Source organism: Poeciliopsis prolifica, unplaced genomic scaffold (assembly GCF_027474105.1).
Source record: "Poeciliopsis prolifica strain line A6 unplaced genomic scaffold, Auburn_PproV2 SCAFFOLD008, whole genome shotgun sequence".
Lineage (NCBI taxonomy): Eukaryota > Metazoa > Chordata > Actinopteri > Cyprinodontiformes > Poeciliidae > Poeciliopsis > Poeciliopsis prolifica.
In genome coordinates this window covers 14,010,165-14,023,968 of record NW_026562383.1, presented here as the reverse complement: position 1 = coordinate 14,023,968, position 13,804 = coordinate 14,010,165, and the positions used below count along the sequence as shown (strand labels likewise).

Sequence of the window (13,804 nt, the reverse complement as noted above, 5' to 3'; positions counted from 1 at the left end):
GGAGAAAATTATCTTATTTGCAATGCCAATTTTTGATCTCCAGTTAATGAGCAGTGTCTTCATCGTGTCATGACATACATAAAGCCTTGGAATGGCTGATTCCTTTCTCCTGACCGATGCCTTTAAGCAAATACATAATTATGCAAATGACCAAATTTCAGAAAAATCCTCCTTGGATACGTGAACTATCATTTAGGTTAGTAAAACTCACTAATGATATAAAGGGTCTCCTTAAGGAGACTAAATGCAGAAACTGAATGGAAAGGTGTATTAACGAAGCATTAGTTTAAGGGAATGCACTCTTATGCAGGCACATTTTCAGCTCTAATTTTTATTTTTATCCCGAAATAATCTTCTCAGTTGGGTTTGTGCAGGATGCTTAATTAACAGTTGCAGGTGTTGCACAATTTTGAGATCTACTACATGCTCCGTCAACAAACCCCCCCTCAATCAGGAAATCGTGCTTTTATGGATGAGCAACAACAACAAAAAAAAACACATTTCTCAAAATCCACATTTTACTTCTCCACTGTGATGCTTCCTTTTCTGGTTTTTGCTCTGTTTTTGTATCTTGTTGTGTTTTGGACCTCATTGCCACTCCGACTACGGACACTGTATTTCATTTACGACATCTGATATCCTCAGAAAGCAGCCTGCAAATTTATCCCTGTGTAAATGTAAACACAAGTCGCGCCAGTTCTTGGAGTTGGCTTGTCAATTTGCATGCTCTGCAAACAAACAAAAGAGGAAAACAGTGTACATCTGAGCATGGAGTTTGGAAATGTTTATCCATAAATTTGTTTCCAGGAGGATGAAACCACTAAAACCATTGTGTGCCCCTTTAGGTTCCATGCAGCCCCTTCCCTGCAAACTAACTACTCAAATCAAAGTCACAAATCAAAGTCACAGTCTGCAGAAGTTTTGTGCATATCCTTAGGTGTTTTTGGATCCTGTGGCCTGGATAAAAGCCCCTGTGTTGCAGTGGAAGGAGCAGCAGTGTTTGATTTTCTATGGTGTGACTTACTTCCAATGACATGGCCACTTACTTAACGCTAAGATATTAACCGAGGGTTATAAAAATAACTAGCATTTAATTGTTTTCTCCATCGAATGGAATACACAGGATTTTATCATCAGATTGTTTATCCTCTCTGTGTATTTCAACGTGCTGCTAATGGTGAGCAACAGAATGTAGTCTCAGTACTTACTCCTTCCCGCTCTCTGTGTGTTTCTTATCTCTTCCCTTCACTCGTATGTGATCCATATTCATAGCAAGGATTTGCCCCTTAACTTCCCCTGGGAAGCTTTTAGATCTGTCTCATTATTTCAAGGTGATAGTTCACAAACCTGTGCCTTTCCTTCTTTTCATTAATACTGTAATTGATAGTAAGTTGCATGGTTTAACGCTTCCTTTTCTCTCACCACCTTCTCTCCCTCTCTCTCTTTACAATCTGTCTCTTATGCTTGATCCTCTTGTTGTGCGGAAAAGCTTCAAAAAAGAGAGAAGACATGCCGAGCGTACATGAAGGTATAACTGCCAGGCTTTCCCCCTCCTCCCCCCTCACATTGCCGTTTCTACCTCCGGCCCCTGACGTCTGACTCTCTTGCATGCGCCTTTATCTTTGGTTGTCTCTGTGCCAGGTGACCCAGCTTGTACGAAAATACAGCGACTCTGTCTGTCTCTGCTCTGCTGTCGGTCCCTTTGAGGATGTCCCTGTCAATATCATTCCGTTTGTGTCTCATTCTCCCTCCTTAATGTCCAATCACTTACACGTCTTCGCTTCATTTTTTTCCCTTTCCCTCCTCCCACTTTTCACCCTCTCCATCACTCTTATTGGCTTTTTGCACGTTCTGTGAATAATTGTCTTCCCACGGTTGTAATTGCATCTCCCTGTCAGGCAGACGTGTGATCAAAGTGCCTTGGTGCTCAGTTGTCACTTGCTTACATGGTAAAATCTCTACTCTCCTTTGTCCCCACAGCAAGAAAAAAACTTTTCTCCAACTGTGATTGTGTTTTATCTGAGGGATTAATTTCTGAGCCCATTGCTTTGTTTGTATTTCCCTCCAATTTTTACTTCTCCTCTGCTGCTTTGGAGTTTATTTTCTCAGGTGGGCTCTGCTGAACAATAAGGCCATGATATAAACTCAGGGGACAAGATTCCTTGCACTGACTAAAACAAATGATCATATTATGGTTTACTCAGTTGCTATGTTGTTTTTTTGCTTGACATCTCGTTTTACAGAGAGAAAAGTGTCATGTATTTCCTTACACTCATTTGGAAATGTTGTTTTAGCCACACTAGCAGCCCAACTAAAGGTGGTGTGGGTCCTCTCATCATCCACTCAACATCTGCTAAATGAATTGACGAAAAATGCAGAGCCCATATATTTATAGCACCCAAAGGCTGTATGATAATGTTTTTTTTTTTTTTTTTGTGGCCCTATGTTTTGCATTCTGCACTTTTGAAAGCGCATCTTTTGGAAGGCCAGAACCCACAAGGTGATATTTTGCAGCATTGTAGTAATGAGAGAATTCATTCTTTCAGGCTTCAAAGTGGGCTTTAGTTGCCAAAGCACGGAGGGTTCAGCCAGACGGTGTTCATGCATCGACAGTGGCGAGGGAGGTTTAGATGTGACAACGATGTTAGCTTAGCAGCTTGTAGCATCAATTCCTGCATAACTGGAAAGTATTTTGGAGAGCAAATACTGCTGGTGCAGGCTTTTTATCTTGGAAAACATTTATCTGCACTCCTACCAGCTGGATGGGCCAACTGTTCTACTAGTAGTGGTTTACTCATCTGACATGTTGGTCTTATAAAGACCAAAGGTATTTACATCCTATTGAATTAATATATTTTCTACATTTTTAAGGCACACAAATACACATTCAAACATTTTGTAGATTAGCATATTTATTTTTCTGAACACTCTGAAATATCCAGTGCAATAAAAGGTTCAAATTATCATCGAAAAATCGAAATAGTGACGCTGCTGCAGATTTACCAGGACATGTCCATCTACCTTACGGGGCAGCAGAGCATTAATCACAAAAGAGTAAAAGGATTTATGGATTTATAGAAAATCCATGTGCTGATTTCAGCAAGCAAATGTAGGAGTCATAACAAAGATTTGGAAGATTGCTGCCTCGTGAGACCACAATTAAAAATTTTGTCCAACATGCAAAATCCTGTTGTTGGTGTAACACTGGTAAAAGAGCAGATCGCGCTTCCTCTTTGAAACATGGTGGTGGCAGCATCATGCTGCAGGGATGCATAGAAGAATGAAGCTAAAAACTAGGCAATCCTGGAAGAAAATATCACTTTCTAAACAGAAACCCTAAACAAACCACAGTTACCATAAGATTTACATAAAAGAACAACTGAACTGCACTTTTTTCAGATTTTTTTTTTCAATACAACAGGAGTTAATAGGTCACTTAATTAACTATTAATTAACTTAATAGTAAATATTACCAGTTTCTCTTTGAAGTGTAATACATTTTATTACATAATTGTTACAGTAATCTAAAGATCACTTTTTATTTTCAAGAGTAGTTTTTTAGTTGCAGAGATGAAGAGTCATTGCATATCTAAAAATAAATCAAATCCATACTTAAAAATAAATAAATTGCTGCAGTTCCAAAGAAGGGTTTTAAAGCCGCTTGAATGTTGACTGTCCTGTTCAATAAGCTCTCACCATATGTCTCCCTAAAGGCTCCCCTGACTGAACCCCTGTGATTTGTAAACTGACCTCCAACCCAGGCGAGATTTAAAGAGCATTCAGTCAGAAGACAGGTTCTTTCTGCGCTAACATAAATTAGAGGCTGACAGGTTTTTTTCTTCTTTTTTTTTTTGTTTTCAACAACTTTTTTTTCCCATTTTTTTTTTACCTCAGGGTGGGAGAAGACCATTTAGTGTCTGTACTGCTCTGTTACATGCACATCAAGCACACAAAGCGACAATCTTTCCGCTGCCTGCAAGGTCAGGGCCGTAAAGATTGATTTTTTTGCGCTCAAACTCCCAGATATAAAGGAGCACTAACAGCTTGGTGTCTGGAAACAGTCATCATTGTTGTGGTTACCAGGAGCTTTGTGGTTAAATGTTGCGGTTGATCAAATTTCGGCACAGACCCAGGTCCTACTTTGTTTTTAGTCCAGGCATGTAGAGGATCCTGTCATTGGTCAATTAGTATTTTGGAAAATCACAGGCATGACTAATTGGTGCCGTGAACGGGGTCTTGTTGCGGTTAATTACCATTATTGCGGTGGCTCTTGCTGTGGTTAATGACACCTATGGTTAAATTGTCACTCTGAATTATCACACTTAAAAAAGTAGTCCTAGATTGCTTTGCAACTGTTTTTATTTCTGCTGGGTTTCTCAAAGCTAGTTGTGTTGTTTCTTAATTTTTGCCCATCCTGAGTCATGAACTCAGCCATCCAGTGTCAAAGGAAACTCTTGTTTTATCGACATATGATACTTGTGTAGGGTTTGCTGGAATGTTTTGCTTACTTAGGGCTTATCAGAAAGCAGGAAATTAAAGGATTGAAACTGAAAACAAGCAAACCGTATAACCCCTTGCCCCCGTTTTGACTACTCCTCTGGATGAGAATTTTATGATAATGCCCCCTTTCCTCCAGGAAAACAGCATCAGCAGATTCAGGAGTAGCAATTGTTCGTTAGGAAAGCTGGAATTCTGAAACCCGAACATTAGAGGCAGCTTTAATAATTAAAGCTCTTTGGTTTTTGAAAGGTTTTTTTTTTCTTAAACAGAATATTAAACAATGCCTACTATATTTTTTTTCATCATTATTATTTTAGTTGTCCTTAAGAACCCTTTGTGTTTTCTGTCGGAACAATCTTGATATTTCAGTTCCAGTTTTTTATCACTCTGACTGTTTCTCATTCATGTTCGCTTCAAGCATTTGCTTCCCAGTCCCTTGGTGCTTTGCTGTTAAACTGGAGTTGTGACAGGAAAGCGAGGCATGGCAAACTGACGTTTGTTTTTTTTCCCTCTCGTCTCTATGGATGCAGGCGATTGTGGACACCGTTGACAACCTCCTGAGGACGGAAGCACTGAAATCCTGGAAGGACATGAATTCCACGGAACAAACGCATGCCGCCACCATGCTCCTAGATACCCTGGAGGAGGGCGCATTCGTGCTGGCGGAAAACCTGATAGAGCCGGCGATCGTGAAAGTGCCCGCAGAGAATATTGGTGAGTCCATTAAAAGCATAGATATGATATCTTGCAAAAGTTTTTTGTATCTCTTTAACTTTTTGCATTTTTATGCTGTAACAACACACTTCCCAATAATTCATTTGGATTTGTTGGTGGTAGACCAGTACAAAGTAGAATATTAAGAATGAAGTAAAATTTGAGGTCTCCTTTTAATTTAACTGATCAATTCTAACACATAACAGAAATACACTCATCTGACTTTATCTACTGCGGCTCTAGTTCAGGTTTTCTTTCTGTATTTAGCTCCATTCATCCTCCCATCCTAACTCTGATCAGTTTCAATGTCCTTGTTGAACACTAGGATGCCCAAAGTATAATGCTGCCACCGCCATGACTCGCAGTGAACATGTTTCAGGATGATGTGCAGTGCTACCTTTCTGCCAGCAAAAGCAGCCAAATATTTTGTAAAATACACATTACACAGCAAAAAGTTCAAGGGTTATAAATACTTTTGCAAAGGGGTTTTCACAGCATGTGTGGCTCAATTTATGCTGCTTGTGTTTTTTTTTTTTTTTTTTTATGAGCTGAAATTTATTTTTTAATTATTTTCTATTTAGTAATCGACAGATTTTCTCATTGGAAAACCGGTTTGATGTACCGGTAAAATGTGAAACGTTCACATCACATCATATTTGACTTGGCTAACAGGGGAAAAAAAAGAAGAGGTTCATTAGTGAAGCAGTCGCATTCATTTTGGTCTTTTTCGAACGTGCGAACTGTCATGTTTCTGCTTGTAGCTCTTTGTTGCTATGGTTATGGTTCCTCACTCACCCCATCTTTTTTTGTCTTATATCTCATTCGTTTTTAATCTTTCTTTGTGAAGTCACCTCATTTGAACGTGTGCTGCAAGATGAACTGTCCCGATCTCTTTGGTGGGAAACAAAAGAAACCAATTGAATGGCACCCCTCCTTTCAGACGGCTTCTCTATCGGCTTTCTCCGAGCCTTTCCCATTAAGGGGTAGTTAGCAGCGCTGATAACGACAAGTTCTGTCTTTACCAAAAGCACTGATTAATACATTTGTGTAGTATGGACTATATTGACTATTTAATCACGTTCTGGCTGCCCTCATGAGGCTGTTGAGCTGTCGCTTATCTGCAGCAATGAAGATAATATTTCAGTGCGGGAGAATAGATACACCCACGAGAAGAAAGGAGAACAGTTTACTTGATCTCCTTGCAAAGGTAGAAAAAAAAAAAAGCAGAAATTGATTGTTTTTGCTCCTAATAAGGTATTTTAGAAGGCCAAATTAGTTTTCCGGGTAAAATCTAAGCACATGATGAGAAAAAGAAAAGGAAAGTGAGATGGAGCGGAAGAGTGACCAAAACCAGAGAACAGTTCTTCATCTTTGTCCGTCAGAAACGCCTATCTGCTGAAGTGTGGCTGTTGGTGATGGGAGGGGGGCAGATACGTGTATCCTTCTGACCCTTTAGTAATTTCACACATCAAAGGGAACACCACCCTGCAGCTGGCATGCCGGAGAGAGAGAGAGGGGGGGGGGGGCTGCAGGAATTTGGAGGATTTTCAGAGATTTGCTCATTCAGCCCCGAGTTATCTGAGCCCACGGGGGGAAGAAAAAGTAAAAGTAAAAGCACAATGATATGTTTGATCCTATGAATATTTGACATTCATGCTGCAGCAGGCTGTGCGCTGGCGTTTACTCATCCTCCACCGCAGCCCTTGTCGTTATTTTTTTTTTCCCTTTGCTCTTCCCTCTGAGGCTTTCACAATGCCAGGAAACAGCTCAGTGACATGGGTTTTTTTAAGTAAATGACACCCTACGGGATTTTGCCAAAAAGGCTCGACTCTGTTACTGTTACAATGAACGCTGAGTCTTTTACAGATGCACCACTGGGCCTTGATGGTAGAACTCTATTGAACACAGCAAAGCTTTTAAAACGTCGTCTATGAGTTATGCATCGCCCTGTTTTTTTGTTTTTTTTGTTAGTTTTTTTGTCGCTAACCTCCTCCTTTCTGCCTTGTTCCATTTTTTTAGTGTTGGATGTGTATGTAATAAGCACCGACGGCCACGTGCAAGACTTCAGGTTTCCACAGACAAGCAAGGGTGGAGCGACTCTTCAGCTATCCTCCAACACGGTGAAAGTCAATAGCAAAAATGGTGAGAAAAATAAAAATCATTCTTATCAGTTGTGGAAATTAAAATTTACTGTTGAGCAGTTTTCAACCACAGTGGCTGAAGGGAAGCAATTGCTGTGAGGAATACCACAGCAGTGCGTGACCACGCTTATGATCAGCATGAGGAGAATGGAGCAGGGTATTATGGCCATGAAATTCCATACGTTAGAAAATATTTGAATAAGCACTAAGAAACTTAGATAAAAAATCCTCAGACTTAAAAGTGGAAAGTAACATTTTAATCATTTGGTTAAAAAATCAGATACATACATTCTTTGCAAAAGAAACTAAAACTTATGTCAAAAAAAAAACAAAACAACAACAATATAAAACACGTCTAGATGTAGTAAACATCTGTGAAAATCTCCATGGTTTTCTTTTAGTATCATCTCTAAAAGAAAACCACATCTCTAGACTGATGAGTTACTTTGCCGATTTTGGCTCAAAACTCTAAGAGTTTGTCTTATCTTGATATCCTGAAAAATAATTAAATCAAGACAGGGACTGCGGGCATGTATGATATGAAACAGCTGCCCCTGTGGTACCATGATAATGATTCATCCATGAAACATCAGATAATGTTATTAGATTATTATTATTTTTTTTATAATCTGATTTTTATTCTTTAACTGAATGGAACATAGCCTGTTGAGTAGTTCAAGTTTTCATCTCATCTATCTACTGTATAGACCTAAATTATTAATAAATTTATATCATCTTGTTCTTTGCTTACTGTACAGGATTCAACATATTTAAATGAGTAAAATAGTTCAAATAAATTCAACTTTTATAACAATATCTCTATATCATGTGAAAAAGGAGATTTTTTTTTACCTTTCTTATTATACTGCTTGCTAAGCATGGAATCCAGAAAAGCGTTGGATTTTGTTTGTCACAATTGGTTTAAACTTTAAAGCATATAAATGGACATGTTTAGGTGGGTATATTTTTTTCTAACCTGGGAACATCAGTAGACATCTGGGTTTCTTGTCTTTCCCATTTTGAAAGGTGAATAAAAGGACTTTTATGACATAAAAAAAAAATTATGACATAAAAGTCATAAAAGAACTTATGCAAAAAAAATAGAAAAAAAGTCCCAAGATTAATTTAAGTGAAAACTACAAAGGATTAAAAAAATTGCTGAAGTGGTGTTTGCTGTTGTCAAACATATGTTCTCAAATTAAAGGTTAGATTTTTCTAAAACTTTGGATGTTAAATTATGTTACTGGAATGAAACTGTCAGTTGTTTTTTTAAGACATCCAGTGACTTATCAGCCGTGCCTGTATATATTTAGGGTTCTGTTCATCCAAACAATGAACCCTCCAAGTACTTGTCATTTAAAACGATACCTGATTTCTGCACTTTTGCTTCAACTAAATATGTTATCATGAATTTCTGCAAATGACGAGATTTTCTAATTGTCTTGTTGCAGGTGTGGCCAAGCTGGTGTTTGTGCTCTACAAGCACCTGGGCCAGTTCCTCAGTACAGAGAACGCCACACTGCAGGGGATGGGGGATCTGAACAAACACAACCTCTCCCTCACTGTCAACTCCCACATCCTGTCAGCTTCCATCACAAAGGAGTCCAGCCGTGTGTTTGTGGCCGACCCGGTGGTCTTCACTCTGGAGCACCTGGATGTAAGCCTCTTCCTGCGGTTTGACCGGACCACCTAATAGTGCTAAACTCTAATGAATACTGAAGTTACACCATGAACTTTGACAAAAAAACATTGAGGGGGTTATTATTGAGGCAAATTGTTTTACACTGTACCAATGCAATTCTCAAATTAGCTCTGACAATGTTGATTGAGGAGAGGCTATGACAGCCTCTATTACCTATTTTTGATAATTCAAAGGCATAAAACTTTAAAAGAAATGTATAATCGCCAAGAAATAATATCCCGTTACCAATAATGTAGTTTGCTTTTTTAGTGGCATTCATTTATTCAGGAATGTCAATAATTATCAGTCTATGTGAAGGTGCTAGGTTGTCTGCAGGTATTGTTATTGGTTCCTTTGCTTTTCACTTTTAGTCACATTATAACTAAAAGTTGCAATGTGACTTTTAGTTAATGTATCAAATCTGAAAATTGCACTTGCCCCTACCACACCTCTTTTTCCCTAAATAAAATCATGAGCAGGCTTCAGATATTTAGCTAATTTGTAAATAGAATTTATTATAAAGGCATGTTTTTTTAAAGGCCTGAAAGGTTTCTAAAGGAGGCATCATGTTGTAAGGAATGTTTGTTTTTTTTCTTTGAGGAAATAAAGGATAAATCTGAAAGAAAGCCTTTCGGAGGCTGAAAGAGACTTGAGACTAAGGCGGAGGTTCCCCATCCAGCAGCCAAAACATGCAGCCAATTCCAAAGTAGATCCGTTTAAATAAAAAATAAAAAAATCATGTGTGAGAATTGGCCAGTCAAAGTCCAGACCCAAATCCAATTGAGAATGAGTAGGGCTGATAAATATTTTTACAAGGCACTGTACATGTATACACATAAAGAGTTTATGCAGTTGGTTTTCTGATTTAGGTTCTTCTGTGTGTTTGTTACTTTGCAGAAGGAGCATTATTATAACCCTAACTGCTCCTTCTGGAATTACTCGGAGCGAAGCATGATGGGATACTGGTCCACTCAGGGCTGCAAGCTGCTGGAAACCAATAAGAGTCACACCACTTGCTCCTGCAGTCACTTGACCAACTTCGCTATCCTCATGGCTCATCGGGCAAATGTGGTAAGTGGCCCCAACCTTGCTGTTCTCGCCTGCTATTTTTCTTTCTCAATTAGTCCTGTCTCCTGTCCTGCTGAATGATTTGTGCACACGTAGCAAGTGCAAGAGTGGCATCTCAGCGGTGATAATTAGATTAGGGCCGGAGTAGAAGGTGAGCATATAAGCAGAAGGGGTGGGGGAAAGAGAGAGTGGTGCTGTCATTTTAAAAGAGCGACGCTGTGGATCAGGATAGGAAGTGGCACAACGTTATCAGAAGTAATTATGTTTCACCTGTGGTCCGTGTCTAATATGTATTCTCCGTGCTTGCATACGCGAGTATCATGGGAAACAGCAGAACCTTGGGTTTTTACTTACATTTGCCACCCTTCTTGAAGTGGTCCAGAATTCATTCAGCTACAAAATGCAATTACAATCCAATTGCATGAAAAATAGCATGTGTAGCAGAGACCAAGCCAGTAATAAATGTAGAGGATAAGTATGTGGTTTGTTTAATAGTGCGTTCCAACTCCTGAACTTGGTGCCTCTCATCTGTCTTAACCTCAACCTTAACCACATCTTGAAACCAGAGCCCAGAGGCTGGGCTCAGCCTCACACCAGTCCCCATACATATCACCTCAACAGTAACTCCTGACCTCAATGTAATTACAAATATCACAGAAAGAATTGCCTCACTTTCAGGCCACCATGAGTTTGAGTGATATTTCTTATGGTCAGGGCTGCTTTCCTATTTTTTTTTTCTTCTTTTTTGCAGCTTGGCCGGTTGCCCGCTCAGTTTTAGATCTTCTGAAACGCTGCATGAATCAGCCGCACACGGCCGCTGCTCTTTGAGGCAATTTTTTTCTCCCCCTTCTGATGTCGCTTTCTGCAACACGCGCGGCGTAAAAAAGGATGACGGATCGCATTCAGTTCGTTTGCCAAATGATGTCAGGCTCGATCGGGTTAAATTAGGGCTTTGCAGTTTGTCAAGCCTGTCTCTTGTTGATCAGTCAAACGCCTAAATGAGCGCTGAAGCACTTCTGGCTCTGATGTCAAGTTGAACATATAGCGCTGAGAATTCATACATCTCTAACAGCTGCTTCATTTTGGGGGAAAAAAAAAAAAGGAAAAGAGAACCCTTAAAATCAAATTCACCCTCATATAAAAAGAAAGAAACTGTATTAATCTTTCACTGCAGCAGCATAATCTCTCTTTCAAAAAATGTGTAAACATGCAACATTTAATGCATTTTTTTAGTGCATTTATTAATTCTAAGAACATTCCATTGTAAGAAATGATTCTCACCAGTGCCACAATTATTGGCACCTCCTGCTGTTAATACTTTGCACATCCCCCGTTATGAAAAGAACAGCACTTTCCCTATAAATATTCACAAGGTTGGTGTGCGCACATAGAGGAATCTTTGACTCTTTCTCTTTGTATGATATCTCTTAGTACCTCTGAATCCTGGGTACTTCTTTCTACTCTTTATTTCACCGTACATGTTTTCAATAGGATTGGGGTCTGGGCACTGGGATGCCAATTAAATAAGGTTGGTTCATCGATGTGTTTGAATCATTTCTGAATACATTTGGACATCTGTTTTAGGTTATTATCCTTTTTTAGTTTACAGGTAGAGTTCACAAGATTTTTAGAGTCTCCAAAACCATTGAGACATGCTGAATTTATTGATTTATATTATTTTGGCTTCAGAAAGTCTTGATCGAGGCCAGGCTTCCCAAAGGAGGCTTTAAATCACCTGTGGCTTGGTGCTGAATTGGTACATTTATTACTTCTTTCATTGACCTTTTTATTTTTTGAGAAACATTACTTTTATTATTATTTATTATTTTTTACAACCTCTGTCTTTCATTTGTTCTATGTATTGTAGTTCTTGCTTAGGAACTAATGTTGTAGCACTATTGGAAGGAAATTAATGCCGAATGTTCTCCTTTCTTGTGTGCCCCTGAAAGAATGATTTTCCTGTCACAGTTGCTTTATTGGCATAATGTTTTCTTAATTATTTTCCGCTGTGTCCTTTTGTTAATAAGATCAATGAATGTTTTAAAGTTTTGCCTTAAAGTTTTGGCAAATTGATATAAGAAAGTTGCTGCTTTTCTTGTATGCATTTCCTATCACAATCAATACCACTGCCCCTGACTTTAAAGTCACAATCTTTTTGTTTTTCCCACCTTGAAGAGTGGTGAATCGAATTGAGTATATTTTATCTAAGAAAACGGGATGCGAGGAATCACCTATGTTTCTTAAACATCCATCAACCCTCTGATTACTTAAAAAGTATTTGGTGACTTTTGAGTGGTGGCAATTTGGTGGTTTTTCTTCTATGAATAAATAGACTTAAATGAAATGTAGTCTTTCAGTACAAGAACAAGTTACTGCAATAAAATATTATTTCATATTAATGGCTTTTGCTCATCTTTAGGCGGGGTGCCACTAAATGTGCAGAGTACTGAATGAATATGACTATTATAAAACTAAACTGAACACCTCATGATTTTCCATTTTCTTTACATGGATGAATGTTTCCACCAGACTGGACTTTAATCTCAGAAAATCGCAAATGCCAGCTATTATGATGAGTAGTGCAGGAGCAAAACTGAGTCTGTGCTTTCCGTGTGTGTTTCTGCAGAGAGACAGGGGCATGCACGAGGTCCTCCTCTCCGTCATCACCAGGATGGGCGTCGCTGTGTCTCTGGTGTGCCTGGCCATCAGCCTCTTCACGTTTTGCTTCTTCAGAGGCCTGCAAAGTGACCGCAACACTATCCACAAAAACCTCTGTCTCAACCTCTTCATTGGAGAGCTTCTCTTCCTCGTGGGCATCCACATGACCGAGCCAAAGGTACAGGGGAAATTATGCTACAGTGGCTCTTAATTTTAATTGTCTCAACTTGAGCAATTAACATTTACTAATCTAAATTTCACTCCTAATTAGTCTTTTTAAATGTTGCACCAAAAAGAAAGAAAAATAGCTACATCTGAGAAAAATTAAAGCCTACTTGGAATGGCAGACATTTATAGTGTCTTTAATAGGCCTGTCATGATAGCAACTTTTGCTAGACAATAAATTGCCCCAGAAATCATTGTGATAAACAACAATGTTGTCGTTTTCAACTAATATAGTGATGGCCTATTAACAAAAGTATGAAAACTATGAAATTTATGGAAGATTGGGAAGAGGAAAGAGATTGTTGAGTGAAAGACGTAAGAAGTTCAATTTACATTTTGCCATATGTGGAATAGAGAAAACCTGTGGCACAATAAAACATGCAAATCTGTGTCCTGGAAAACAAAATCTAGACATCACTCAGAACGCATCCTGACCGTAATAAATGGTGGAGGTAATGATAAGTTCCTTCCAAAGGGACAGGCAAAAAGCGTGTCTAGCAGAGCTGATTGAAAGATTTAGATCAATTTGGATTTATGTGCCAAGACCTAAAATCTGCTGTTCACAAATTATAGTATTTTCATATGTAAAGCTGCTAGAGACAAAGTTTGACTCGAGTGCCTTGTAATATAAAATTCTTGCCACACTTTCCTGATTTTTATGTGCAGATCCATAGTTGTTGAAAATATGTAGCACTACTTTGTGTTGGTCGATTACATAAAATCCCCACAAAATGCATTGAAGAACTGTTTGTAATTTTAAGAAACGGTTGGAAAGCAACACAGGCATCGATTTGCTGTATTGATGTCAGCATCTTTG

General features: G+C 38.8%; 1 protein-coding gene across 9 annotated transcripts in view; it reads left to right on the top strand.

The window, feature by feature from the left end:
• Window positions 1-13,804, top strand: part of LOC129361792 (adhesion G protein-coupled receptor L2-like) — a 124,599-nt gene that overhangs the window by 87,553 nt on the left and 23,242 nt on the right. For 7 of the 9 annotated variants that reach the window (XM_055032895.1, XM_055032893.1, XM_055032891.1 and 4 more), the window contains 6 exons: window positions 1,490-1,528; window positions 5,031-5,214; window positions 7,234-7,356; window positions 8,807-9,012; window positions 9,934-10,107; window positions 12,731-12,940. In XM_055032895.1, coding sequence (XP_054888870.1) covers window positions 1,490-1,528; window positions 5,031-5,214; window positions 7,234-7,356; window positions 8,807-9,012; window positions 9,934-10,107; window positions 12,731-12,940 — 936 coding nt within the window. The remainder of the gene's footprint in view (window positions 1-1,489; window positions 1,529-5,030; window positions 5,215-7,233; window positions 7,357-8,806; window positions 9,013-9,933; window positions 10,108-12,730; window positions 12,941-13,804) is intronic. The other 2 variants (XM_055032900.1, XM_055032894.1) reach the window with 1 other exon arrangement.